The 24,810-nt window shown below is 43.6% G+C and overlaps 2 protein-coding genes across 5 annotated transcripts in view; one reads left to right on the top strand and one right to left on the bottom strand.

Annotated features, from left to right (window-relative positions):
- Positions 1-7,008, top strand: part of EGLN1 (egl-9 family hypoxia inducible factor 1) — a 35,232-nt gene extending 28,224 nt beyond the window's left edge. Inside the window, exons 3-5 of one of the 4 annotated variants that reach the window (XM_055714860.1) lie at positions 567-703; positions 2,140-2,207; positions 6,294-7,008. In XM_055714860.1, coding sequence (XP_055570835.1) covers positions 567-703; positions 2,140-2,207; positions 6,294-6,397 — 309 coding nt within the window. In that variant the 3' untranslated portion in view covers positions 6,398-7,008. The other 3 variants (XM_055714861.1, XM_055714862.1, XM_055714864.1) reach the window with 3 other exon arrangements.
- On the bottom strand, positions 5,171-24,780 carry SPRTN (SprT-like N-terminal domain). Its single transcript, XM_055714859.1, has 7 exons — positions 24,433-24,780; positions 22,935-23,034; positions 21,998-22,126; positions 20,975-21,242; positions 15,371-20,695; positions 15,192-15,268; positions 5,171-13,946 (listed from the first exon to the last, which is right to left on the bottom strand). Exons 1-5 carry the CDS (start codon positions 24,696-24,698, stop codon positions 19,980-19,982), a joined length of 1,479 nt encoding a protein of 492 aa, XP_055570834.1. The 5' UTR covers positions 24,699-24,780; the 3' UTR covers positions 5,171-13,946; positions 15,192-15,268; positions 15,371-19,979.
- Between the last annotated feature and the right edge of the window lie 30 nt (positions 24,781-24,810).

Below are 24,810 nucleotides of genomic sequence, written 5' to 3'. Positions count from 1 at the left end.
GACTTAAAAATAATTAACCCCACCTACTTGTGCTGTTCTCTAGGCATGCATATTCAAAGCCTGGAAGAGATCTACATTGACCAACAGTAATAAAAATTCAAACTTTAGTTTGAAGCTTCCTAGTCTTTCCAAATCTTCATTACAGAAACATGATAAACCTGTGCTGCTGTTAAATAAAACAATCTCGTTAATGGGGAAGGGTGAAACTTGGATGTGAAATACGATGTTTTATTATGCTAGCGTATTTTTAGCCACCTGTGTAACATCAGTCGGTCTTGTCTGTTTTTTCAAGTAGGTAATGCAGCTAAAAAACCAACCGATCTAAACCCACAGCTGTTTACTTAAATGTGAATGGAGGTTTAATATTTGGAAGCAGTCAGAAATTACTTATTGAAAAATGTGTGAAACACTTTGTTAAATGTATCAACAGAAAAGCCGTAGATTCATAATTTCTGTAGTATCTGATAAAGGCTTTTGTTTTGGTTCCAAGTGTCTGAAATATTTTCAAATGCTATATTTGCCGAGACATTGTTTTCAAGCACTGGTTTTAAATACTTAATTTGTAGGTAAGTGGAGGCATCCTTCGGATATTTCCAGAAGGTAAAGCCCAATTCGCTGATATTGAACCCAAATTCGATAGACTGCTATTCTTCTGGTCTGATCGCCGCAACCCTCATGAAGTACAGCCAGCATTTGCTACAAGGTAGGACTAATGGACTCCATATATTGCATGATGCTTTTTTTTATCAAGACATGAGCAAATCTTAATGAGAAATAAGTGAAACTGTGAATTATGACCTGATCCCAGGTCTTTCCACATACACTTTGAGTTGCATTGTGACAAGACTGGTTTTTTCTGCTGATTCATTAGGCTTTCGCTGTGCTTCTGAGTCGGTACTAATGTCTGATCCCTTATTTAGGAGAAGACATCCTCTTGGGTAGGCAGGAGGGGGGACTGGAAACGCCAGAAGTTTCTGATAGTGTACTTGGCAGAACCGGGTAGCAGCACAGAGAGCCATAAGCAGACCCCACCTTAGCCAAGGGGCGCTGTCTTCATTACTTCTCTGTAATGACTTTACACTCTCCTCCTTTCCCTTTGTCCTGACACCTCCCTGTGTTACTGGAAGATTGACTAGGTACTGCAGCCTTTACCTCCCCTCTTGTTGGGAGGGAGGTGTTAGAAAATAGTGGTATTCAAACTTGCGGTAAACCACAATTTAGTTTGGGAATTGGGAGAGGTCTGTGGGGCAGAAACCACCAATGATGGACCAATCTTTTCTTTCTCTCGGGTGGTAGAGGAGTTGCCCCCAGTCTGAGTCACAGGGGGAATTTGGTGTCTCCTTTGTCCCTCAGTGTAGGGCAGTGGATGATGCTAAAGGTACTCGCATTCATTGCCCCCACATCTTGAGTGGCGTTTCCACACAGAGTTAATAGGTAAATGGTTGAGTTGTTGATCCAGATTTCCTGTTGCCCATGTCGCAACAGGTTTGGATGGCAGGAGCACTGAACATTGACTGGAGCTGTGAGATAACACAAGTACTTTTGCAAGAAGTAACTTGAAACTGCCATTGGCGCATCCTCTTGGAGCCTTTCGAGAGGCTGTACCGCTCTCCCCTCCCCCTTTATGCTCCAAGCAGGGTCAGGGAGCGAAATGCCATTTACTGAAGTTCCTTAAAGTCTTCTCTTAGTATCTGGCATTTCATATGTAAATCCTCTACGGGCAGTGGAAAACCAGAGGAGCTGTGTAAGAAGGGGTGGTTAACTTTCCCTTATGGCGAACGTCCAAATGAAGAGGTTCTTGCAGCGTGACTCAGTTGTAGGCTTAAGTAAAGTAAAAGATGAGGTCACAGGGCAAGGTGATGCAGACAGCGTTACAGGTTCTTGGCAAGAACCCTAGTAGCAGCTCATTGGGGAAAAAGAAGGGTAAACTTACAGCATCAATGTCACTCTTTCAGTGACTGTTCAGACAATACCTACTAATGAAAGAAAAAAAAAGACGTGCTTGCTTTGTGCTTCATGAAATCTTTCTTCTGTCAGACTGCAGAAGTACCACCTCGTTTAGGTTGTGTTTTATGTCAAGTGCCTCACTGTCTTGTTTTCTTCGTAGTTCAGGAGTTCTTTTTCCATCCGTTTCCCTAGGTACGCAATAACAGTGTGGTATTTTGATGCAGATGAAAGAGCACGAGCTAAAGTAAAATATCTAACAGGTAATCTCTTGTTAGTATCTTCTGTGTTCTTTTTTTTCTGAAAAAATAGCTAAGCCATCCAGCCTCGTTTCCTTGGCCCACCCTGTGCACAAAAAGCGGGAGAAAAGCGGAGTCAGGTTTTATAGGGAAGGTGACCCACTGATTTTGATGCTAGACAGTGACTTGGGAAATCCAGGTCAGTGCCTTGTCCTGCTGACGCTTCCTCTGAGACCTGAGGCTGCTCAGTATTTTTATATGGGGGATGCAGCTTCTCCCTAGTCTTGTCTCCCTAATAGGTGTCGGAGGGTAAACGCACCAGAGACTGGGGCACTGCAGAACCGAGAGCCCTGGAAATAGTTTTGATTAAATATAGTGATTCAGCAAGTGAATACAACTTAACTTGATCAGAGTCTCTATATTGGAAAAACAGAAGTCTAAAATTAAAATCTGGCATCGGAGAATGGAGTTACTTCCTCCATTTCCAATTCCACATATCTAGCATCTGTTTTCCTTTACTGGCTTCTCCCTCAAGAGGAAGTTGATCTAATTTTCCTGTTCAAATTAGCATTATGAGGAGAAATAGCCTAGGACTTCTGTCATGCTTGTAATTGCCATCACGATTTTGTGTTTGTTACAGCAGTTTAAAAATAAACCAAAATCGGGTATACCACTAAGCACACACATCCACAGGGCCAGTTTATCCACAGTTTTGTCCAGAGCTCTGAAACCGATGATGCTGAAGACGTGTGCCGGTCATTTACGAATGAGGTTTCCATTCATTTGCTGTTCATCGTCTGAAGCTCATAACTCGCCCCAGAGCTATCCAGTGGCTGCCAGAGCTGCAGTTCAGTTCAGCCCCCCTTGGTGCAGCCGGGGACTTGATGCATTTCGGGAGCAGTAAGAGCAGCGGCTCTGGCCGGGCTCGCAGAGAAACAGTCAGTCCGTCAGTCCGCCCGGGCTGTCCCGCTGCTGGCTTCGCCGGCAGTGGGAATGCGGGATAACGCCCGCCTGGTCCCGCAGGAAGCCTGTGTCTGTCTGTAAGCCGGGATTCGTGTCCCACGCGTGGGACTGCGCAGCCCCTGCAGCCAGCCTGGCCGGACCAGAGCTGTTCCGCTGGGCTCTGCGCAGCTGCTGCCCTCAGAGTGCAGGGAAGTGAGTGGGTGGGCTTGTGTGCTGCTCCCCCCCAGCCCCCCTCCCTCTCCAGGGTCCCCCTAAACTGCAGGTACTTAAGGAAGGAAAGAAGGCTGAGTTGGAGGGGTTGTTTAAATTTCAGTATCAGTTTGCCCTGTTACTTATTTTCATTATTGTACTGTTGTGATTTCATTTTCATTTGCACTTAAAATTGCGTTATTCCTTGCTCTGTATCTGCAGCAAGAACTGTGCAAGATGCTCTTTATTTTCTACTGACAATAAAATGTAAGATTTTAGAATAAAATGTCATAAAATAGGAAACTATTAATTTTTTGCTCAGTGTCAGTCTAACTAAAGCCATGCAGAGTATGTGTGAATTTGTCTTGAATATGAGGTACCACATCTGTTAATATTTTGATGGTCAAACTTTTATTCGAGGGTTCCTGAGGTTATGTAGGTAAATTTTTAGAAAAAAGGATAGAAGAGGTTGGGTGGTGGCTTTGTTTACTTTTTAGCAGTGAGTCAAATGGAATGTTGCATTTTAAAACTCCCTCAGAGTTTCTTTACAGAGGTAAATACCCAGAAATTCTGGATATTCCGATACAGCATAATGGGCAATATTCTCAGATTCTCAGTTGATCATTCTTAAAGCTTACCTTTATAAAGGCTGAGATGATGAGCTTCAGAACTGCACGCGTGATGTGAAGCATGCGGTCATCTACTTGGGCAGCCAAATACATGCCTGTTTTTGCAGATGATCACTAACCACAGCTCGTTAATCTTACTCAGCACAGGATACAGAGCATGCATACAAAAATATCTATACTGCTAGATCATACGTACTAGACAATCTCTGAAGTACTCTCTTAGAACTAATCTGAAAAGCAGCATAGCAATTCTGTGGATTGTACTTTGATAAATACTGAAAAATAATTCTGACTTCCTTTTCGTATTTCTGCAGGTGAAAAAGGTGTGAGGGTTGAACTTAATAAACCTTCTGACTCAGTTGGGAAAAACGTTTTATAAGCCTTTATAAGCAACTCCCCTTGCTGTTCTCCCTGATAAATCTTGATGCTATCTATTAACTTTTGAATGTGAATAACAAGATAAAGGAAAATCAACAACAAACCAACATTTTAATAAAGAAGCAAACAGTGTTTCAATGTTGCATCAAATAGAAGGTTCTTTGACTGCTGAAGCATTGTACTATGTGATTGTGACTCCAGGCCTGTGACTGCTTATGTGAAGAAGATAAGCAATCAGTAAGAAACAGCATATGCATCTGGACATAAATAAGTGCCCTACATAGAATTTGCCCATCCTTATATTTTGCCAGACCTGTCATCCAGCTGAATCCAGTTCATCTCTCCCTTTTTTTATATGGTAAAAGTTTGAATTTTGGGTAATTTTTGTATGACCAGGTACAGTTTATCAAAATTGAGTCTTAAAAAAAAAAAAAAAAAAAAAAAGAAAAACTGAAAAAAAAAAGAAAAAAGAAAAAAATTTACAGTATTCTCCAAAATAACATGGATCTATTTTTGTAAAACTGTTCATACTGTTCTCCTCTGCCATGAAAGACCTAATTTAAAGTAAGGGTTGCCAGTAACTGATAATCACTTTAATTTCTTTACACCTTAAGTCAGAAAAGGAGCACTTTAATTACCAGCTAAAGACCTGATTGTTTTATATCATATCTCACACTAATCTTAACTTTTAAAGATTGCTGCTGTATTGTTTTTTTGACTATGTCCTCTTGAACCTTATTAACAGAAGCAAATCAGTATCTCGCTATTAGTAACATTCATTTGTGGTTTTGTATGTTGAGTCCACAGAGGGGAAGTTTCTGTCTCTTCTTTGGTTTTTTTCTTTGTTTGGTTTTTTGTTTTAGGGGTTTTTTGTCTGTTTGTTTTTTTTGTTTGTTTTTTTTAAGTGACTGGCACTAAGTGAACTTGACACTATCGGTTGCTATCATTGGCTTTGGGGACCTGGTAAATACCATCAAGTTACAAGAATATACAAGGGCTTTCCTAGGCTATTAGAGGTACCCAGAACCTCCTTACGTACTTGACAGAAATTTTTGAGCATTCTCCCTTTTCTAAAGAATACTTGCCACCCCCCTTTCCTTTGTGTGTAAGTTAATAGAATATCTAAAATTAACTTTTTTTTTATTATTTTCAAATGTTGATGTCCCATGCAGTCTGTAAGTTGACGCCTTGATCTGTTATATAGTATCAAGGAGATGGTCAGCACACTGAAGCTGAAGTGCATCACTGTAGGCTCCTTGTGCAACACATCTTTAGGTTTTCACTGTGCTGAAGGATTTCCCCAAAGAGGCACTGCCCTTTGATCAGTACTGAGGTATATATTTAGTAAGAAATCATTTACTTTCTTTTACATTGTTTTCATTTTATCACGGAGAGGGGACATCACAGAATAAAAGTGAGATGTGCAGAAACTTTGATATTCTTATTTTTAAGAAATTGATGTTTTGGACAGTGATTTTTTTCTTCTTCTTTTTTTTTTTTTTTTTCCCTGAGCTTTAAAAGCTTAAGAAAACAAAAGCAAACTATGTTCATATTTACAGGAGTTTGAGTGTTGATCAGCTTCCCTGCTGCAGTTTTCTATCTGTCCCTTACTTCCTTACTTAGCCAAAACAATGTGAGTGTACAGAAATATTTCTGTATGTATTACAACTTGTGACAATTTTAACATCTGTATAGTTTGTATTCAATTAGAGACCTTTTCTATGGAAAGCTCAGTAATTTTTTATTAAAAAGATTACTATTGTTCATGTAAAACATGAAAAAGCTAATTGTTTAGTAACAAACTGACAGAAGAGGGAAAAATTCAGTATTGGTATATCATTTAGGAGAACCAACAGAATTCCCAGTTTTGTTTTGATTTTGCTTTTCCTTTTTTTTTTTACTAAGTTCTTGCCCTTTACAGTTCTCTTCCTCTTTCCTCTTTTCTTCCCAGAAAAACAGACAGGATACCTTTACTGTAAGTGCCTCTGCCAACCTGGCCAAGGAGTGCAAATCTTCATTACTGTCTGGTCTGCAGTGCATTTAGGCTACCAGTGAAACAAGCAAAAAAGCCACCTCTTCTACTTCATCTTCTTTAGTACTGCTTTAACGGAGGTTTGGTTGGTTTTGTTCTAGAAGTGTAAGCATAAGCCTTTAAACTCATCTTAGCCCCTGTGTAATTCAAACTTTTGCAGTTCCACGGCGTATCAAATTCTAATCACACTGTAGGTTTGTGCTTGCCAGACAGGTTTAAAAAGTGCTTATTTTTTCACTCCATGTAAGTCATTACAATAGGGTCAACAAATCAGGTCAGCCATTTCTTCCATGTCCTTTAGGAACCATTCATTTCACATCAGTTGAATATTCAGTCTTGAGCATCACCAAGCAGGTCCTTGTTTTAAAACTATTTTTTAAACTGTCTTATGATCTGTATGTGTCTAGTCCTGGTTAAAGATAAAGCTTCATAATGCTATTTTTATTCATGATGTTAGCTGGCTGTGAAATATGAGACCTTTATCTATAGCAGGCAAAGAAATTCAGGATTCGTTTACAGGTTGCCTATAAAGTTGTGTAATTTGAAAAGCAGTGTTCATTATGAAAGAGCTCTCAAGTTGCTTGTAAAGCTAATCTAATTAAAAAAGATGATGTATAAAGGTTCTTGAAAACGATGTGGTTGTTTGTAATCTTTGTAACTTTTAAAACTGCTCTGTAGCCAACTAATTTATAAATGCCCCCTGATAAAAGGGGCATGTGGTTTGTGTGGGTGGGGTGGATTTTTTTGGATTTGGGTTTTTTTTTTATCAGAGCTATTTCTGCTCTGAGTAGGATCTGGTTTGGGTTTGGTTTTGGGCTTTTTTGTGTCTTTTTTTTTTTTTTAAATTGAGACTCCCTACAGTTGCCTGGGTGTGATCATTTTCCTGATTACTTTCTCCCTCAAAAACATCACCAAGTTTAGGCTGGCTGAAGAGTGATGATGGACATAGAGGCAGCTCTGGTTTTTTCACCACTGTGACAGGTATGTGAGGTGGAAAATGAAAGTCTTTTTCAAACAGAATTTGTAAAGTCTAACAGTAGCTCTTCAGTTTTACATGGGTCCCAATGAATTATGAGCCCTTTGAAGATGGCAGAAAAATGGTAGAGTCTACAGATGCCAACCCATACAAGGTGCCACACAATTTCCATAATCTTTTTGATGAGCTTGGTAATGACTGTATGGTTATCAAGGGAACATCTGGCTGGCTGTGCTCCTGTCATTGCTATAACTCTTGTGAAGCTCCTGCTGCGTTGCTTGCTGTCTTGTGCTGGTTCAGGAGGAATTACCTGGATCTCCGGATTAGTCTGCCAGCCTTAGTGCACCTTTCATGGAGCTTGGGTACTTGTCGTGCTCAGTTCTGCTCTGAGGTGATGGTTCTTGCCACTGTGTGAGGCTGAAACCTAAGTGCAGCAGCACTGAGCTGATCCCAAAGTGCTTTGAGGCTTTTTCCCTGCTTCTTACGTGTTCTCTTGAAATAGCCTCTTCCCTGTCTTTGTTTTACATGGAACAAGGAAGCAGCCTTTCTAGCACTTGTAACCCTCCTGTGTAGACCTGATTTTTTTTTGTTTTTTTTTTTAATTATCACATTGTTGAGCGTGATATGCAGGGGGATTGTTTTGCATAGTAAAGGCAAATACTGCACCAGGGAAAGATGAAGTCTGTCTTGGGTGTTTCTCGAAAGAAAGAGGCTTGCAAATCTGAGGGGAAGCTGGCTGACAGCCTCTGTCTTAAATAAAACATCTGGTTGTGCTGACCATTTGAAGGTCAGGAGTGGAAAGATCACATTGCTAAGTCATCCTGCTAAGTATAATCAGACTGGAAAGTACCATTTCTGTGCTTGCTGAATGCTTTAAAGAGGAGGGGAGGAAAAAAAAAAATGTGCTGTGACAATAGCAAGCTTAGAGTCTCGAAACCCTGGAAGCCTAGCGTGTGTACCCTGCCTGCAGGCATGCAGATACACAGCTGCACATGCTTGCAAATACCTAGTGGGAATTTATGAGTACCGAGCAGCAAAGACTTTGAAGAAGTTCATGGGACTTAACTGGATTTGGATGTCATCAGCTTTTTTTTTTTTTTTTTTTTTTTTTTTTTTTAATTGATGTGGTGGTGGTGTATGGAGCTGCAGAAACTTGGGTCTCCCATCATCAGCTTTCATACAAAATACCCAGCTTTTCTGTGAATGTAAAGTAAAGCTTGAATGTAAAGCAATTACTGCAAATGCATTGAAGTCTGTTTGTGCTGTTACACTGCTGCAGGAGCTGTGTTCACTTTGGAACGTCTGTTAAATCCAAGTCGCCTGACCCTGTCTGGTGGGTGTGGACAGCAGCTGACAGAAGCAGGTTCAAGGTCCTCTGTCCTGCCAGACAAAACCAGTTCCAGCGAATTTGCTCTCTTGACTTTTGCTACCACTTAGTGCCATCAATCTTTTCCCCAAATCTTCGAAGTTGAGTGAATATACAGCACATTTATCCCTTTCCGAAATGGGGAGGGGAAAGCCCACAGCTTCCAAACGGATGAGCCAGGGCCTGAGTTGGCCCTAAAACTGAAAGGGCAGGGCAGATGAGATGCAAGACACCAACCCAGTGGGGATAGACTCAAGTCCTTAGCAGGACAGGGAGGAGTTGAACAGAAGCGGTGAAGTAGGATGGGAAGAGGCTGATGGCCAAGAGACCAAGATAAAACACGTATGGGGTGTGTATAAGACACACAGGATGTGCCAAGTAAAAATCCACTGTAGGTGTCTGCTTTGGGGGGGAACACAAAGTGTGAGGAGGAAGAATACACAATGTGTTTGCCTCAGGAAAGACAGTTGATGCATCCTGCCCATCCTTTCTCTTCATGGATGCGTGTTGCAAAATAGCCTATTTTTACCTCTGAAGATGAGACGTTCCTAACTTTTTGCTTCAACGAGGAGTTGGTTTCCTTGTCTGTCTTCCAGCTGTAATTTGTTGGACTTTGGGGATTTTTTCCCCCCTTCTTAATAAATATGCAGCTTGGGATTAAACTTATCTTGGCAATGGTTTATGGGTTCTTCTGGGGAATTTACTGTAACTACCTTACATATAACATGGTGATAAATGCTGGAAAAGGTGACTGGCTCTTTTAGCCTATAAACCCAGTACCAGCACCTTCACATGGCTAAAAGTTTGCAGGGCATGCCTGGCATCAGGGTGGGGAGGGATGTAAAGCACATGGATGGACCAACAACCTGTCAGTGTCACACACAGCTGACAGGCTATTTCAGGGCAGTGTCTAAACCAGAAACCCATTATTTCTTTCAAATGCTGTTGGAGATGGGAAGTAAAATTTCATCTCTATAAATATTTGCCGTGTGGATCCAGTGCTCCTTGTGGGCCTGTCAGTGTGGTTTGCTAGGGTGGAACCGGTTCCTGACCTGGGCTCATTTGAAGGACTGGTGTGGTTCAATTTTATTTTTGCTTTTAAATAAAAGAAGAAACTGGAATAACTAAAACGCAGAGATTTGACTCCTACTCCCAATCAGGAAGCTTAGTATCTAAATACTGTATTGGGTTGTGAGCTAGTATTTCACTGCCTGAAGAAAGCAAGGGTCAAACAAAAAGTCAAGCAAAGAAACGAGCAGAACTATCTTAAGGCAGGTATCCTGCTTACATTATTGTATGTAAGCAAGATTTATAAAGCTATTAATAAAGATTGCATTATAGCAGAAGACATGGTTGCAGCTCTGTCCTGGTTTCATCTGGGATAGAGTTAATTTTCTTTTTAGTAGCTGGTGCAGTGTTGTTAGAACAAGGAAACTAGAATTTTGGAGCTTGATTAATTGCTGTTGCAATCTTGGAAAGTTTTTCCATACAGTGATGATGGGAATGAACGTGTCAAAAAACCCCACCAAACCACTAGCTAGCAACAAACTAGCTACCACCACCCCTAAACCTGAAAAGGAGAGTCTTGGCTGTTGGTGAGTGCAGCATTCAGTTACTGGAACTGAAAGATATTTCAGAAGAACTCTTTTTTTATTTGAGCACTTGGCAGCCTCTTTGGACATCAATGAGAAAATATTTCTCTAAGGAAAATGTGACTGTGAACACTAATGTTTGGCAATCAGGACCATGGGTAATAACAGAATCTGTTTTCTGAGATTAGAGTCCAGTTGATGATGTTCCTGAAGCAAAGAGCAAGGTTTGAGCTGTCACACTGGGCATGTTTATTTTCCCTTCGCTTCCCCTTCCCCAGCCACGACATAACAGTAAGTGATATGGTGCGGGGCATGTGTTCTGCAGTCATATTTTAATGAACAAGCAAAAGCTGTGTTAACTCTGTGGTCCTAAATTTTTGTTATATGTTAAACTTTTCAATGGGATGTAGGTAGCAACTTCTGAACTACTTTGCTTACTTTTATTTTTCCCCACCTGCACTATGACAAGTTTAGGTGGTTTTTTTTTAAAAAAAAACACCTTTAAAATAGCACAAATAGGAAACGCGTATAGTTAACAGTTGCTGCAACTTTATAACCATGCAGTGTTATGCAATGACATAACCAGGGAGAGCATGTATTTATTTTACGGTAAAAATTAGGCTTCTGAAGCCAGGAAAACAGTAGGATGCAGGGGGTGCTGTGTGGTCCTTGTTGTGGGAGAGGCAGGGATGCGGGAGCACTGCAGGCACAGGGATGCGGGAGTGCTGCCAGCCTGCTTCCAGGGCCAGCGGAGAGCAAGGGCGAGTGGCTGGGTCCCCCTGGTGCCATCACCAGGATAAGACGTCTGTCCGGGCAGAAAAACGTCGTTGGTGTCCCGGAGATGACAAAGAGACAAATCGCTCTATTTTAGGTGGAGGATGTTGTGCTGCACAAAGAAGTTATTTGAACTCGTAGCTATCAAAGGATGTGTGTTTTGGTTGGTTGGGAGGCTTTTTTTGCTGTTGAGTACGATGGTGTAAGCTCTTGTTTAGATGCTCGGGAGGCAGGTTTATGTATGATTAAACATCTACCAGTGCAGGGATGGAGCAGGTGAGGTGAGAGGTGGTTGGGTACACCTCCAGGGCTTGCCATGGGTTTGCAAATTTTCTCTTTTCCTTGTGCGAGAATGCACTGAGAGAGACAGCTCTGCTACTGCCCTGCCTGACACTTCCCCTGCCATTCCTGTTCCTCTCCTGCCCCTTGCTAACCCCACGCGTTCGTGCCCTGCCAGGCTGCCTTGGCTCCCCCAGTGCTGTCAGCCCACTTTGGTGCTATACCCTGGTGTGAGCATTGGATTAAATTATAAAATACTTGGCTCAAGAAAATGTTTGGAATTCTTGCTCCGAGGCAAAGGCTGGCAGCAGCCCGGTGCCTGCCTTTCCAGGTGGAATGCTGCTACCTGAGCCCTTGGCTGAGAGTTGCAAGAAATGCCTGGAGGGGAGCAGCCAAGCAAGCCATGGCCAGCGTGGTGGCCTCTGGCTGCTGCCGCCTGCCCTGAGCTGGTGCTGCTTGGCAGAAGCTCAGTGTGACAAGCTGCTGACTGTCTCAGGGAAGCAAACTGATCTTGAATTGCTGAGGGTGCTCCTCCTCTTTTGGCAGGGGTGACGGGATTATACATGACACAGCTGAACCGTGGCAGCTCATGGGACGTGCCCTTCAGCTGGCCCCGAGTCAGTGTAACTAACCACGCTGGCACCACCCAGGAGCAGCTTCATGCCAGGCTTGGGTAGTTTTTCTGTTGAAGAAAGAAAAGGGAAAGATGCAAGGAGACTGGAAACCAGTGCAGGATTCACAAACACGACACCTCCTTGTCAGTCTCCTGAAAATGGTATCACTTTGACACAAATCCACAGCCACAGGTGAAAATACGCTCGGGGCTGGGCCGGACCTGTCATTTAACAACTCGGAGCTGGGTGAGGATGCTTGTCCAACAGCAGAGGCCTCCAACCCTTCTCCCTGAAGAAGTTAAGGCAGTGTTGCCCTCAGGACCTGCTGCAGGGTGGGCACGGGCTGGCTGTGACCCAATGCGTGGCTCTGGTGCTGAGGGTGCAGAGCGGTGCTGTGCTGCGGGGGTGCCCTGCTGCAGGAGGGACGTGGGAAAGGGAACAGCCCTGGGGCCTGTAAAGGGATTAAGAGGAAGGCTGCATCAAGGCAACTTGTCAGTGTTTTCCTCCAAACTGAGGTCTCATTCCTTCAGGGGACGCTTGTGTCCATAGTGCCTTGCAAACAGCTCCACAGGTGTGGCACCACTTGAGATGGGTGTCTGCTTTGGCAAAACTGCCAGATTTCAACAGCAGAAAATAAGGATATAGGATATGACGACAAAGATAACTTCATGTTGCTTCCTGTGCCTCCAGCAAGGCTGCTGCTTTGAGTTGGCTTAACAAATTTTGAGACCCCAGCACCAGCCCAGACGTTAGCAGGAACACCTCTTAGGTCGTGTCCCCTTAACTCTGCCAGATCCCCTGGGAAACGCTGCCAGCTAGCTTGAGTAGTCTCTTAGGGTTTTGCAGTGCCTGAAATACCTCCCCTTTCCTGTCATCAGATGCTTTTCCTGCCTTCTAGGTTTCTTGTAGGTACATTCAGAGTTAATTACGTCTGAGCTTTAATTCATGCCATCTGCAGGGCTGATAATCCCGACCCCCCCTGCCCCCACTGTGGCTTGGCAAGGAAGCAGCAGTTAAAACCTGCCTTTCCAGGGCAGGCTGGAGGAGGTGGTGACCCAGCTACCTGCTCCTCCGGCCATCGTGGCAGAACATCCTCCTGCCTGTCTTCTCCCTTTGTACTGTAGCATGGCCCTAGCTCCTGCCCAAAGTCCCCCAGTCTCTGATGCATGGGATGGGGAACACACCCCTCAAGGACACGGTCTGGGTGGTGGCAGTGATGAGAGCTGCCCTTGCCAAACCTTCCAGGGTGAGGAAGAAATGCACAGCTGGAAATAAGTTGATGGTAAGAGGTGGTGCGAGCACTCCTGGGCTGGGCCAGCGCAAGGGGAGGCAGATGGATCTTAACTGCCCTCTGCTGTAATTTCACTCTGTCCTGATGTGTTCGTGGGGTTGTTAGGCAGAAACCCATGGTGGTGGGAAGGGGTTCCCGGAGGTGGTCTGGTCCAGCTTCCCTGCCCTTGAGCAAGGTCACCCAGAGCTGGCTGCCCAGGACCTTTGGGGTTTGAGTGTCTTCAAGGATGGAGGCTCCACAACATCTCCAGGCAACCTGTTCCTGTGTTCGACCACCCTCACTGTAATGAAGTTATTTCTTAGAGGTATTGCTAAATGCAAATCAAAGGAATAACTCGATTCTTAGCAACATATCCTGCAGAAGACAGCAGATTTAAGACTGAAGTCCCTTACTCGCAGCTTTCCATACCCCACCTGGTGCAGGTGCCATCTTCTCTGAAGTCCCTGGGGTGTTTATCCTCAGGATGACTCTTCCCTTTGGATGCGTTTGTTTGCCATCTGCCAGAACAGCCCTGATTTTGTATCGTATCCTTCTACCACTGCGTTATCTGGAGCAGCCTGTACCAAATTGCGTGGTTCTGTCACATCAGGAAGTTCGCCTTGCTGTTGGTTGAAAAACAGCCAGTGTAAGATGTGCTGTGCTCTATGGATAGCACAGCCCCTGGGTCTTGGGAGTAATGCCTGTAAAATAGAAAGTGTGTGCTGGGTTACACGTTAAACAGGCCAAAACCACTGGACTTGGTATGCAGTGCTCAAAACGAAGGGGCATTTGAATTGGTAAAAAAACCAAACTGCTCTGGTTGAATTATTTCTTGCTTCTGAGAAGTGCTGCCCTTGAACAAAGCGGCCAGTGCTTCCTCAGGGCAGCCTGCGTCTCACCGTGCACTGGCTGTGGGCAAGTGCTGCAGGGGCTGCACCAGCGTCTGCAGGTGGGCACCTCCCCCCCAGAAAGCATGTGCCTGGCTTTTTTTGCTTCATGCCTTTCTCAAAACGCAACACACGCTCTCCTGGTCAATCAAAACCCACTTACAAATGGGTGGCAGCACACCCACCGAGCGGAGCCTCCTGGGAAGAAAGCAGGTAATTACTGGGATGCCTCTGGGGAGAGACCAGGGTGGTCAGTGGGAAGGCAAAGGCAGGGGAGCAAAGCCGTGGGGAGGAAGCAGAGTAAGAGCAGAGAGGCTCCATGGCTGTTCCTCCCGTCAGTAAGTTGCCAAATGAAGCTACTAGAATTACAAACCCCAACTAAACCAGATTCCTACAGCTCAGACACGGGGACTTCACTGAGCTCTAGCCCACAGCTCACCCCAGACCTTCTGTGCAACCAGTGACAGCTCCCTGAAGGGAAAGCACTTGCAGCCAACACAGAAATTATGGTCCAAAGGTTGATGTCATTTAAAGAAAAAGATAAAGTATTTGCCACTTCTAAATTAAGCAATAGGGGAGCCAAATATTTGGCTTGTTGGTTTTTGCTCCTCCAAACATTGTTATGCGGTTTATGAGACGTCAGGTCTAAGATTTATTAAGCCAAAAGAGCAGATGCAGCGATGCAAACGATAGGGGATGGATGGGCCTGAGACAGGGCGAGCTATTCAGGCCAAGGTGCTGCACCTTCTTAATCCAGTCTTAAAGCAGCCTGGCCTGGCAGCAGCTAAAAGGGAACGGAGGGATTAAGGCCATGGCCATCTCCCTTTTAGCTGTCACACCGAGAGCAGCTATCCATCCCTCGGCCTCTCACACCGCTCCCGCTCCCCAGCTTAGCCGAGGCGCAGGAGTGAAGTTTTGCGGTTTACAGCCCACTCTGACTTCCTACAGCTCTGTCCTGCCTCTCTTGCAGAGCTGGGCTGATGCCAAGCAGTGACAGAAAAACAATTTTTCACACAATGGATGCAAGCGGTGCGGTAGGTGTAGATGACAAAATGATACCTTTTGGGTTATTCACTGAGCCTTGGTCTAGAAAAAGGAACTACTGCCGCCTCTTCTAAGTCCCTCTTGCCGCAAAGCTGAAAGAAACACAGAAAACCCCGTTAGTTCCTTGTAAACTGACTTTGCATCCCAGCTAGTGGCAGCCCTGCCCCCGCACCCCTCCACTCCCCCTCCTTTACCCTGCCTGTGGTCCATCAGTGTTCCCGCTGATCCACCTTCAGCCCGGAGCGCGGCCCTGGGGGGGATACCAGCCGGCTAATTCTGGACTTTCTGTTCCTTCCCTGCACAGGTTGGGAAGAGGAAGAAATAAGTATTCCTTAAGTGCAAGCATTGCCACCTAATGGCCTGTGGGAGAATCCCAAAGCTCCACCCCGCCTGGTGCCTTGGTATTTTTTTTTCCATATACACAAGTACAGGAGAACGCACAGAGTGTATTTTCACGCATACCGAAACACAAACCTCTTTCACGGCCTCTGTACCCATAAACCACATTTGAAGGGTAATTTAACGTAGAGTCTTTATGGTCATATGCGAACAGTTGTTTCTTTAAACTCAAGACTCCAACAGCGGCAATAATCCAGATGCAAGTAAGAACTTGGGTATTTTAGTTTGGAGTGTGAAATTCACGGATGCTGGTGAGCAGGTAAGGCGCAGGCGCTGGAGAGTGGCTGTCTCACTGCTGTCACGGCTGGGTCTGGCAGCAACAATCACATGCTCGTAGGGGAAGAGAGGTCAGATGTAACCACAGAAGGTGGGAACTTTTAGTGGCCTTTCCATTCAAGGTGGCGAAATGCGACAGCTGATGCACAGACACCGCGTTCGAGGCCAAGCGGATCGAGCAGTGCTGAAGCAAACAGCTGTAGGGGCAGTTTCCTGGCATTCTCCAGCCAGAGCAGTCTGCACCATCCCATCATCGCCACGAATTGCTCCAGCTGCTTCAGAAGAGATGTCCGTCTCACCTTTTCTCAGAAACTCACCCTTCCTTCTTTCTCGCTGTTACCCTTCAGTACAGTGGAACTTGCTTTACTTTAAGGATGTATAGGGATGCTGTGTGCACGGAAAATACCACAGAACCGAGGGACTCTAGAAGAACACGAGGAAGAAGTAAACCCTTACAAGCCATTTACTCCATAGCACATCCTACTGCTGCAGCAAGAGAAGCTTCAACAGCTACTTTGCATTTCAGGAATTATTCACGAGTTACCCAGTTACAACTAAGCCCTCTCTAGCCTTTGATTTCATGAAATATTATTACCTCGTATGCTTTATTACTAACACCGATCCAGTGGCAGATAGAACAGCCTGTTCCAAATGAACATGTAGTTGTTCTCTTGCGAAACGTTCCTAGAAAGGCGGCTCAGGTAACTAATTCCTACAGTCCGAGCAGCAGCACCTGCCCTGCCTCAGTAATGTACTTCCACGGAGACATAAATAGCCTGCTCTCAGCTTAGGCACAGGCATTAGGGTTGGACTTGCTGTAAGAATACATTTCCCACACGACCTAGATATCCCAAAGTGAAAACAAACAGTGGTTGGACTACTGGAGATGGTAAAGGAATGCACATTATCACTTTTAAAACATGTTATAAAGCACACTGCTACTACGTATCTTCTTGCAAGACAAACTCATTTTTCTTAGCCCAAAGGAAAACTCTACTTTCCACTCTTTCATCAGAACTCATCAAGTATTACAAAACCTTCTTAGATAAATATTTTCAAGTTGGTTTTTTTTTTCCTTTATGGAAATGTTTATCTTCAAGATTCCTTGCCTGATAACAGTTTCAAGGCAATCAAAGAGCAGCCTTTTATTATAATGATGAAACAGCCAAGTAACCCTCACTTCTATAGGTTAAACTACCTAAATATCATCCGAATCATTCTGAGCAATTCCAGTAGGTCACCACAGGATGGGATTGGTTTTGCCCTCAGTTTGCACAACAATCTGGTCACAAACAGCACGCGCACATTTGACCTTGCCCATATCCCATTTGTCTCAGAAATGAGGTATATTATCCTGTTTCTTACGTTCTCGATCAGGCAACTTATTTCACAGATCAGTGAATCACGTCTGTTTGTGTTGTCACAGACAGTACCTAAACTCACTCAGGACAAAGTCAACTGACAGAGAAGACAAAATTTCTCACCTTTCACCCAAATGTACTGGTCCATTTTAAAAATATACTGGTAGTCATTGTTGTAACTGTGGGAAGGACACTGTATTCAAGAACAAAAACTTACAGAAACAGCATTCACAGTAACATACCTCAAAAAACAAGGCCATGACCTGTTAATAATAGCCTGCAATAGGTAACAACCGCAAAGCCTGTCCACCCTGCTCTTTGTCACATTTATCTCTGTATAAAATAGATCTTGGCACCATACTACTTCATTGTAAAAACACGCATGGGCAGAGGTGATGTTTTTCCACAGCTGGTCCAGAACTGCTCAATTGTTTTGGAAACAGATCTATTTTAGGCCATTTGTATATTTGAGACAGGACTTGCCTATAGCTTAAGTTCCCCGACCTGCCTGCCCTGACAGGCTGTACTATTCACTGAATTCTACAGGTCAATTCCCCCATTTGTTTTCTATTTGTTGTTCAAATGAACACTATTGATGTAAAAGAAGACATTAGGAAAAAAAAAAATAATTCATTTAACAATACCCACAATCCTCCCTTCTCCATTACTCTTATTGGTTACAGTGGGAAAGACAAGTGAGGAAACTGATGAGAACAATAGTAAAGGAAATAGCTCTCAAAAAATTGCTTCACAATGTGAGACCATTCATGATGTGAATCCAGTCCTCATCTTAAAAACATATGACAGTACAAATACCTCCGAGTCACACCGTCCTTGTAAATGTCATGTTTCACTGGGAACATTGCCAGATACTGCCATTTTTAGAAGGAAGTATGGAAAATTAACTTGTCAAATTAAGTTTTAGAATCAGTACTTGTAAAGTCTTCCACAGAAATGCAACAAAAGTGAAACTACTAAAAATATGATGGAGAAGGCAGAGGTTGACGCAGTCAACCAACACCTGTTTTTACAGGGAAATCTAAGAAGGAACATTGTTAATAAAGGAAGGATCTATTAAACCAGACTTATTAGATATACAGGTGAGCCCACTGGTGAGTAACACAAGACAGTGACAACTGCCATGTGAAAATTTAAACTTATAATTTTAAATTTTCATTAAGCAGTTAAGTACCAATTTATTCAGAATATACAAGAACAAACATTAATTATCTGTAGCATCAGTGTTCACAAAACACCTTAACTCTTTTTAAACACTGGTGTATCATTTGCCAAATTTGCACAGCAGTTTATTTCCCAATTTTAAAAGGAAGCAGCAATTAACGGATTATACAGAGGCAAATACATGTGCATCCCAGGCTAATACAGCCATTTTCAGTTGTAGCAACAATATTGGAATTTATATTTTCTGGTAACAAAAATACTTATGATTAGTTTTACAAGTACGGAAACAAGCTGTTAACTGTTTAACCAGTTAATACTTTCAGTGCAACTAGAGAATTGTTAACATTTCAGAAGGTTTATACAGAATAACGTTTCACAGCATAATGGTTTTTAGCACTCAACTGAGCAGCTTGCTGGATACTAACCACCGAGCTGGCTGGCTTCCAGAAGAAGCCAAATAAAGGCTGTCAGCTAACGTCAATTTAAACTTCCAGTGCTTTACAGGTTAAAACAGCATCAAGTGAAAAAATCACAAAGGCTTTTATGACATGGCCAAGAACAGTCTTTACCAGTATTGCTACCAATACTCCTCACAACTTTTACTTACTAGTGTCAGGATATGGGGGTCAGTTACTCGTAGGCACATAATACCTATACGCTAGAAAACAAGAGAACTTTCAACAGTTTGTGCAAGCCATCAAAAAAAGCGGGTAGAGAACCCAGCTGGGACCCTGGACCAAAAAGACACACGAAACGGAAGTTCATCAGCTTCCAGTTGACCACTCCAACTTTTAACAGTGTACCTAATTTCTAAATCCTTTTTGAAAAAAACTCCTCAAAATGATTTATTTTTTTTAATTGAGCCCTTAAGTGTACAGCCTTCTCATCTGCCAAGCATCTTACGCTTCATTTCCTAGCACTTCATCACCCTTCCGGATTTTCTCTCTTCCTGCAACAATCTACCCATTAATCCTAAACGGATGCTTTGCTATGTTTTTGATGACTGTCCGTCTCCCATTTTTGACAAAAACTCGTATTGGAGATTCTCACTCATCCATCTTTTCAAAAAGGTCACAGGTGAGAAGAACCACCCGAGTGTAATTGTGGCTTATGCAAAATATTTACTATTCTAAAAATACATGCCACTTAATTACACTGCAGTAAACAGAAGAATTCTTATCTATTATAGGTGGTTAACTTTAAGAATTGTCAAAGACACTTAAAAAAAAACCCACAACACAAAGGGGTCCTGAAAACAAAGACAAATTAGCAGGATTAAAAATGTCTTAGTTTTAAGAACTGCCTCAAAACTACACAGTTCAGCAAGTATCCACCTTCTTATTACCCAGATAATGCAGCAACAATGTTGGCACAACCATCCACCAACTAAAACTTGAGTATTTGATTCTTTGGAACACAAGTAGCAGCTAGCTTCCCAGTCAGCACTGATGCATAACTCCACACAACTTGATGTTCAGCGTGCTGACAGTATTTTAAATTCCAGTTTGCAAACCTTAAGCAAAGCAGTTTTCAAGCCATGTTTTCAGCCCTGGTTCATCTTTTTGAGACAGCTTTCTGAAAGTTTTTATGCAAGACAAGAATCAAGGTGTTCATTTATTTCAGACTCGAAAACCTCAGTCTGGCAAACAGGACAACTGACTTTTTCATTCTGCCTTACAGCAGTGCTGGAACTTGCAGAGGACACTGTAGATGCAGCTTTGGTTTTCACAGGAGCATTTACACTTAAGGTGACATCAGTACTCCCTTTTTTAATGAAATAGTTTTCAAAGGCAGTTTTGTCTTCCATTTTTGGCCATTGCTGTAGTGCATTAGTACATTCTGAGCGTTTTTTCTCAGGTACAACCTGAGCTGTTGCTGTCTGCTCAAGACAAATTTGTTTCGATGGCCTGTTAGAAAAAGGCATAACCCTCTTGCCATTTGCAGAACGTTGGTTTGATTTTTCTTCCACAACATGAGCAATTTTAACAGGCGATCCACTAACATTCTTGTAAGCTTTTGCATTAGCGACAGAGGGTTTGGGAAACTCATGCTTTGAGGCTAAGTTGATTTTCTCACAGGCGTCATCAGTGTAAAGTGGAAAGAAGATGCCATTACGGGGTGATTTTTCAAATTTTATCTCGTTTTTAGGGATTGGTATCGTCCTTACTGCTGAACGATGCTGTGAACTAACATTGCTGCTGAAATCTATGCTTTTTTCTGAGAGTTCACCGTCTCCCCCAAGCCGATAACCCTTTCCACTAAAAGGCATCAGATCTTGTGTATCACGAATTGGGGTCTTGCCTGCAAAATGAGAGAAGAAAATAAGAAAAGTTAGTAAGTTTTTCATAGATAAATCAAGGGCTTAGTATTTACGTACTTCACCTGAAAAATCTGCTGCTTGGAAGTAGTGCAGCAAACTAAACTTTTTGCAAACAATTGAGAAGAAGCCTAGAAATGCACAAATACAAATGGGCCCTGTTCTTTGCCTACATCACAGTAATGGCTAAGCAAAGCTTAGTGGTTGATCTGTATTTGTTCAAGGAAGTGTTTGGAAAAGAAAAAAAGAATTATTTTACATACCTTTGTTAGTTGACTTGGACTTCGGAAGTTTTGCTGCCCCAGTTTGCTCCTTGGATTTCTTTGAGAAGTTCTCTGGCTCCTTTACTTTTGTGAACGTACCTCCACACGTCTCTTGATGCTTAACCCACCAAAAGTCTCGTGCCGAGGGTGCTCTATTTGTTGAACGTTTCACATATCCAAAGTACGGTTTTCTGTTTTGACAGGGGCCATTGCATCGCCACCAGTGCTGGCGGTACAAATCCACCTCATCGTGAAAAGTATGGTAAATCTAGGTTTAAAAAAAAAAAACAAACATGCAGTAATTCAGAAAGTTTCTAATTTTATGTGAATAGCTCTACGATTTATTTTTTTTTTAAATGTATTACCATTTAATTCCTTCCATTACTGCTGTGATTTTTACATTACCAGTTAAAAGAGCTGAATCTGGGTATAACTTGATCAACGTTTAGCTACCATTAAAATAAAGCCTTAAAAAAAGACAGGATGTGTAGGAATATGGCTTATCTTGTTTGAACTGCAATAAAATCACTTTCAAAATCTCTCTACACTTTCACCCCAAATGACATACTGTTTAGAATGCATTGTAAATACCGGTATTGTAATCTCCCTCCAGTTATTATCTCAGTTGATGGTATCAGATACATCATATCGTCAACCCATTAGCCTCTACTCCCATAAATCTTAACTAAAAGAGACTGCTCCCAAATATTATTCTGAACACGGAGCTATTCTGTCCTTAAGATGTTTCAAATTCAAACAAAAGTTTAAAGGAAAGTAGTTACAGAGAATATACTTGAAAACTGTATGACTTAACAATTCACCACATCTTCCTCAACCTGTTTGCACCACCATCCCCAACAAAATTAACCATGGCACTGGCATACACTTGGATGCAAATTTGTATTGGTACCAACTGTGGAGTGTCCAACAGGAGTAAGTTTATTACTCACACCACACCAGGCATACTAAAAAAAAGATCAGGAAGAAATCTTTATTAAATTAGGTTAAGTGGATTATGCTTACTGTGACATTGGCTCCAGTCAAGCGATTAATGCGACGCATGTGTTTGCAGAACTCTGGTCCGTGAGATTCACGATCTTTGTCATTATTAGTAACAAAAAGCAGGGCATGGATCATTTCATGCAACAGCGTCTGAAACGATGCAAATCATTACCTATTTACTGAAAAGCATTACATACAGTTTCAAGATTAAGCTGGGAGTATTTCACTCCTCTGCATTTATCTGGGTACTGATCTTATCTTCAGGCATTCGTATGTTCAGTCTGGGTCATAAAAACATAATACTTATTCTACCTGTCAAATCAAATTACCTCTATTCCCATACCAGCAAACCATGCTGGAGAATATTACAATGACAATCCAAAAAGGAGAAATAATCCTCAAACTTAGAGTCAGACCTTTGAAGAGACCATCCCCTCTGCCACTGGGGGGGGTGGAAGACACTTGTGGGAAAGTTGAAACTGTACAACATTTTGTTCATTAAGAAAATCCAAATGTTAAGCCAACTCAAAGCAGCAGCCCCAACAGAGGCACAAAGTTATGTTTATTGTCATATCCTATATTCTTATTTTCTGTTGTTGGCCTTTTGACCTAGAAGATGAAACTACAGCCATTTTCTGATTTCAGCAAATGTTTGGCTTAATATTAAGAGGATAATTTAGGAATAAAAAAGTTGGGTTTTTTCTTTATAAAGTCAGTAAAATAAACAAATTACTTTAGACTCCTACTCAGAGTTGCCCATTTGGAAACATAAACCAAATATTACCATGATACTGCAACACAAGCAACACAAATGTAATAATAAAGCTACTGCTATTTTACAAGCTGTTTTACAAGCTATTTTACAAGAATCCCACTATGAAATGTAAAATGTTTGTACAAAGTGGTAGGGTAGATGCAATACATTTTATGTGGAGATTCACGAACAGTCTTCAAATACCTCAACGAGATCCTTCCTCGGCCTTAACTTTAGGAGTGGCTCACTTAGACGAATGGAACACATTCCACCTTTTCCTTCATATCTACACACTCCAGCACAACTGAAAGAGACACAGGAAAAAACAAGTATGAAAAGCTACTTCCGTAGTACATGAAGAAAGTTGAAAATTGAAGTTAAACCACCATCCCTTTCCAACACACGCTCAGTAACTCACATGAAAGAACACTTTGAGCAGTTACTTGAAAAACTCAACAGGATTAGCAAAAGTGAAACTATGATTTATTCAATTTCTTGCAATCACTTAATTCAAAGATAGCAATCCTGGGGGGAAAAAAATGAAAAAAAATAAATCACAGTGGACTGTTCCAAGCTGATTTGTTTAGGAGGCAGAGGACTGTTTTCATTAGAACTCCTGATGGAGCACACAATACGTAAAACAGAGGCTGGAGATTCACAACAGCTAACACCAACTTAACCACTGGTTGCTGCAATTTCACTCCTCACCCTACCCCCAACTTCTGGCTCTTACTAAACCTTCACATATCATCACTTCTGCATGCTAATCCAGCAGAAAGCAGTTATGTTGTTTTGGGTTTTTTTGGTTACCGAATTAGTCCTCTACCAGTTCAGTATCCAAATATTTTCAAGTGCCTCAGGAACACTGCAACCATTGGAGGACAAGAGGGGGGCAGGACTCCAGCAGGCAGCAATTGCATCAGCTGTGTGCGGCAGCACTGCAGCCTGTGCTTCAAAGCTGTTTTTTTTCTTTCATCTCAGATTTCCTGTATAGTCCCCTTCCTGGTTTATTCTAAGTCTTGTTAATATAACATTGTAATTTCATACCTGCCTCTCTGCCATGCTGCAAAACTATCATAAAGACCAAGAACAAGAAAAACGACAGCACTATGAGTGTGTTCTTTTAAGGTTCGACAGACACAGTTCAAGACCAAGTTACTTATTCCAAGCCAACATCTCTCCAGTTTTGCCTGCATCATGCAAAAAGCCATTTACGGCTGCCGAGGGCGACAAACGAAGGGCAACACAGTGACAGTGATCAACCCACGACCTGGGGTATGAACTATGTCAGAAAAGCAGGACATCCAGATATCTGGAAGAGAAGCTGTGCCACTGCTATCCCGCGCTACGAAGCCAGAGCTGGGAGCAGCCCCGAGGGACAAATGACAGACTTTCCTCCCCCTCCCCGAAACCCGCTGGACGATGGACCCAGTTGCTGCTTATGGGACGGCTCACAGCCTGTCCCGCAGCTCTGGCCCAGCACCGGGGGCCGCTCAGCGCCAGGCGGCTCCTGAAACCCGCCGCCCCCCCCGCTCCCGGCGCCTCCCGGCTCCAGCTGGGCCGGGCCGGGCCACCCCCGCTCCCCTGCCGCCCCCCGCCCCGGCCGGGTCACGCCCGCAGGGAGGCCGCCCCCCGGCCCGCTCCCCCGCGCAGGGCTGCCCTGCGAGCCCACCCGGCGCCGCTCCCCGCCCCGGTAGCGTACAGGGTCATGCGCGGGCTCCACGACACCTCGACGGCCGCCAGGCGCCCCCAGAAGAGCGTCTCGTTGAACTGCAGGAAGAGGCCGTGCACGTCGGGGCTGGGGTCCAGCAGCTCCCAGGCCTCGTCCACCACCGACAGCGGGCGGAGGAGCGAAGGGTCCGGCGAGGCCTCGGGGCACGCAGAAGCCGCCGCCTCCTTATCCTCCGCTTCCCACAGCGCCTGGAGCTGGAGCGCCAGCACGAAGTCCTCCTCCTCCGCCGCCGCCATCCCGCGCAGCGCCGCTGCGGGCCCGCCCCGGCGGCCAGGCCCTAAACCCGCCCGAACGGCCGGCGGGGCCCACGGCGCATGCGCGCTGCCCCTCCCAGCCCGGCGCACGCGC

Source organism: Falco cherrug, chromosome 6 (assembly GCF_023634085.1).
Source record: "Falco cherrug isolate bFalChe1 chromosome 6, bFalChe1.pri, whole genome shotgun sequence".
Classification (NCBI taxonomy): Eukaryota; Metazoa; Chordata; class Aves; order Falconiformes; family Falconidae; genus Falco; species Falco cherrug.
Note: the sequence above shows the minus strand (reverse complement) of the source record. Positions and strands in the feature narration are given on the sequence as shown.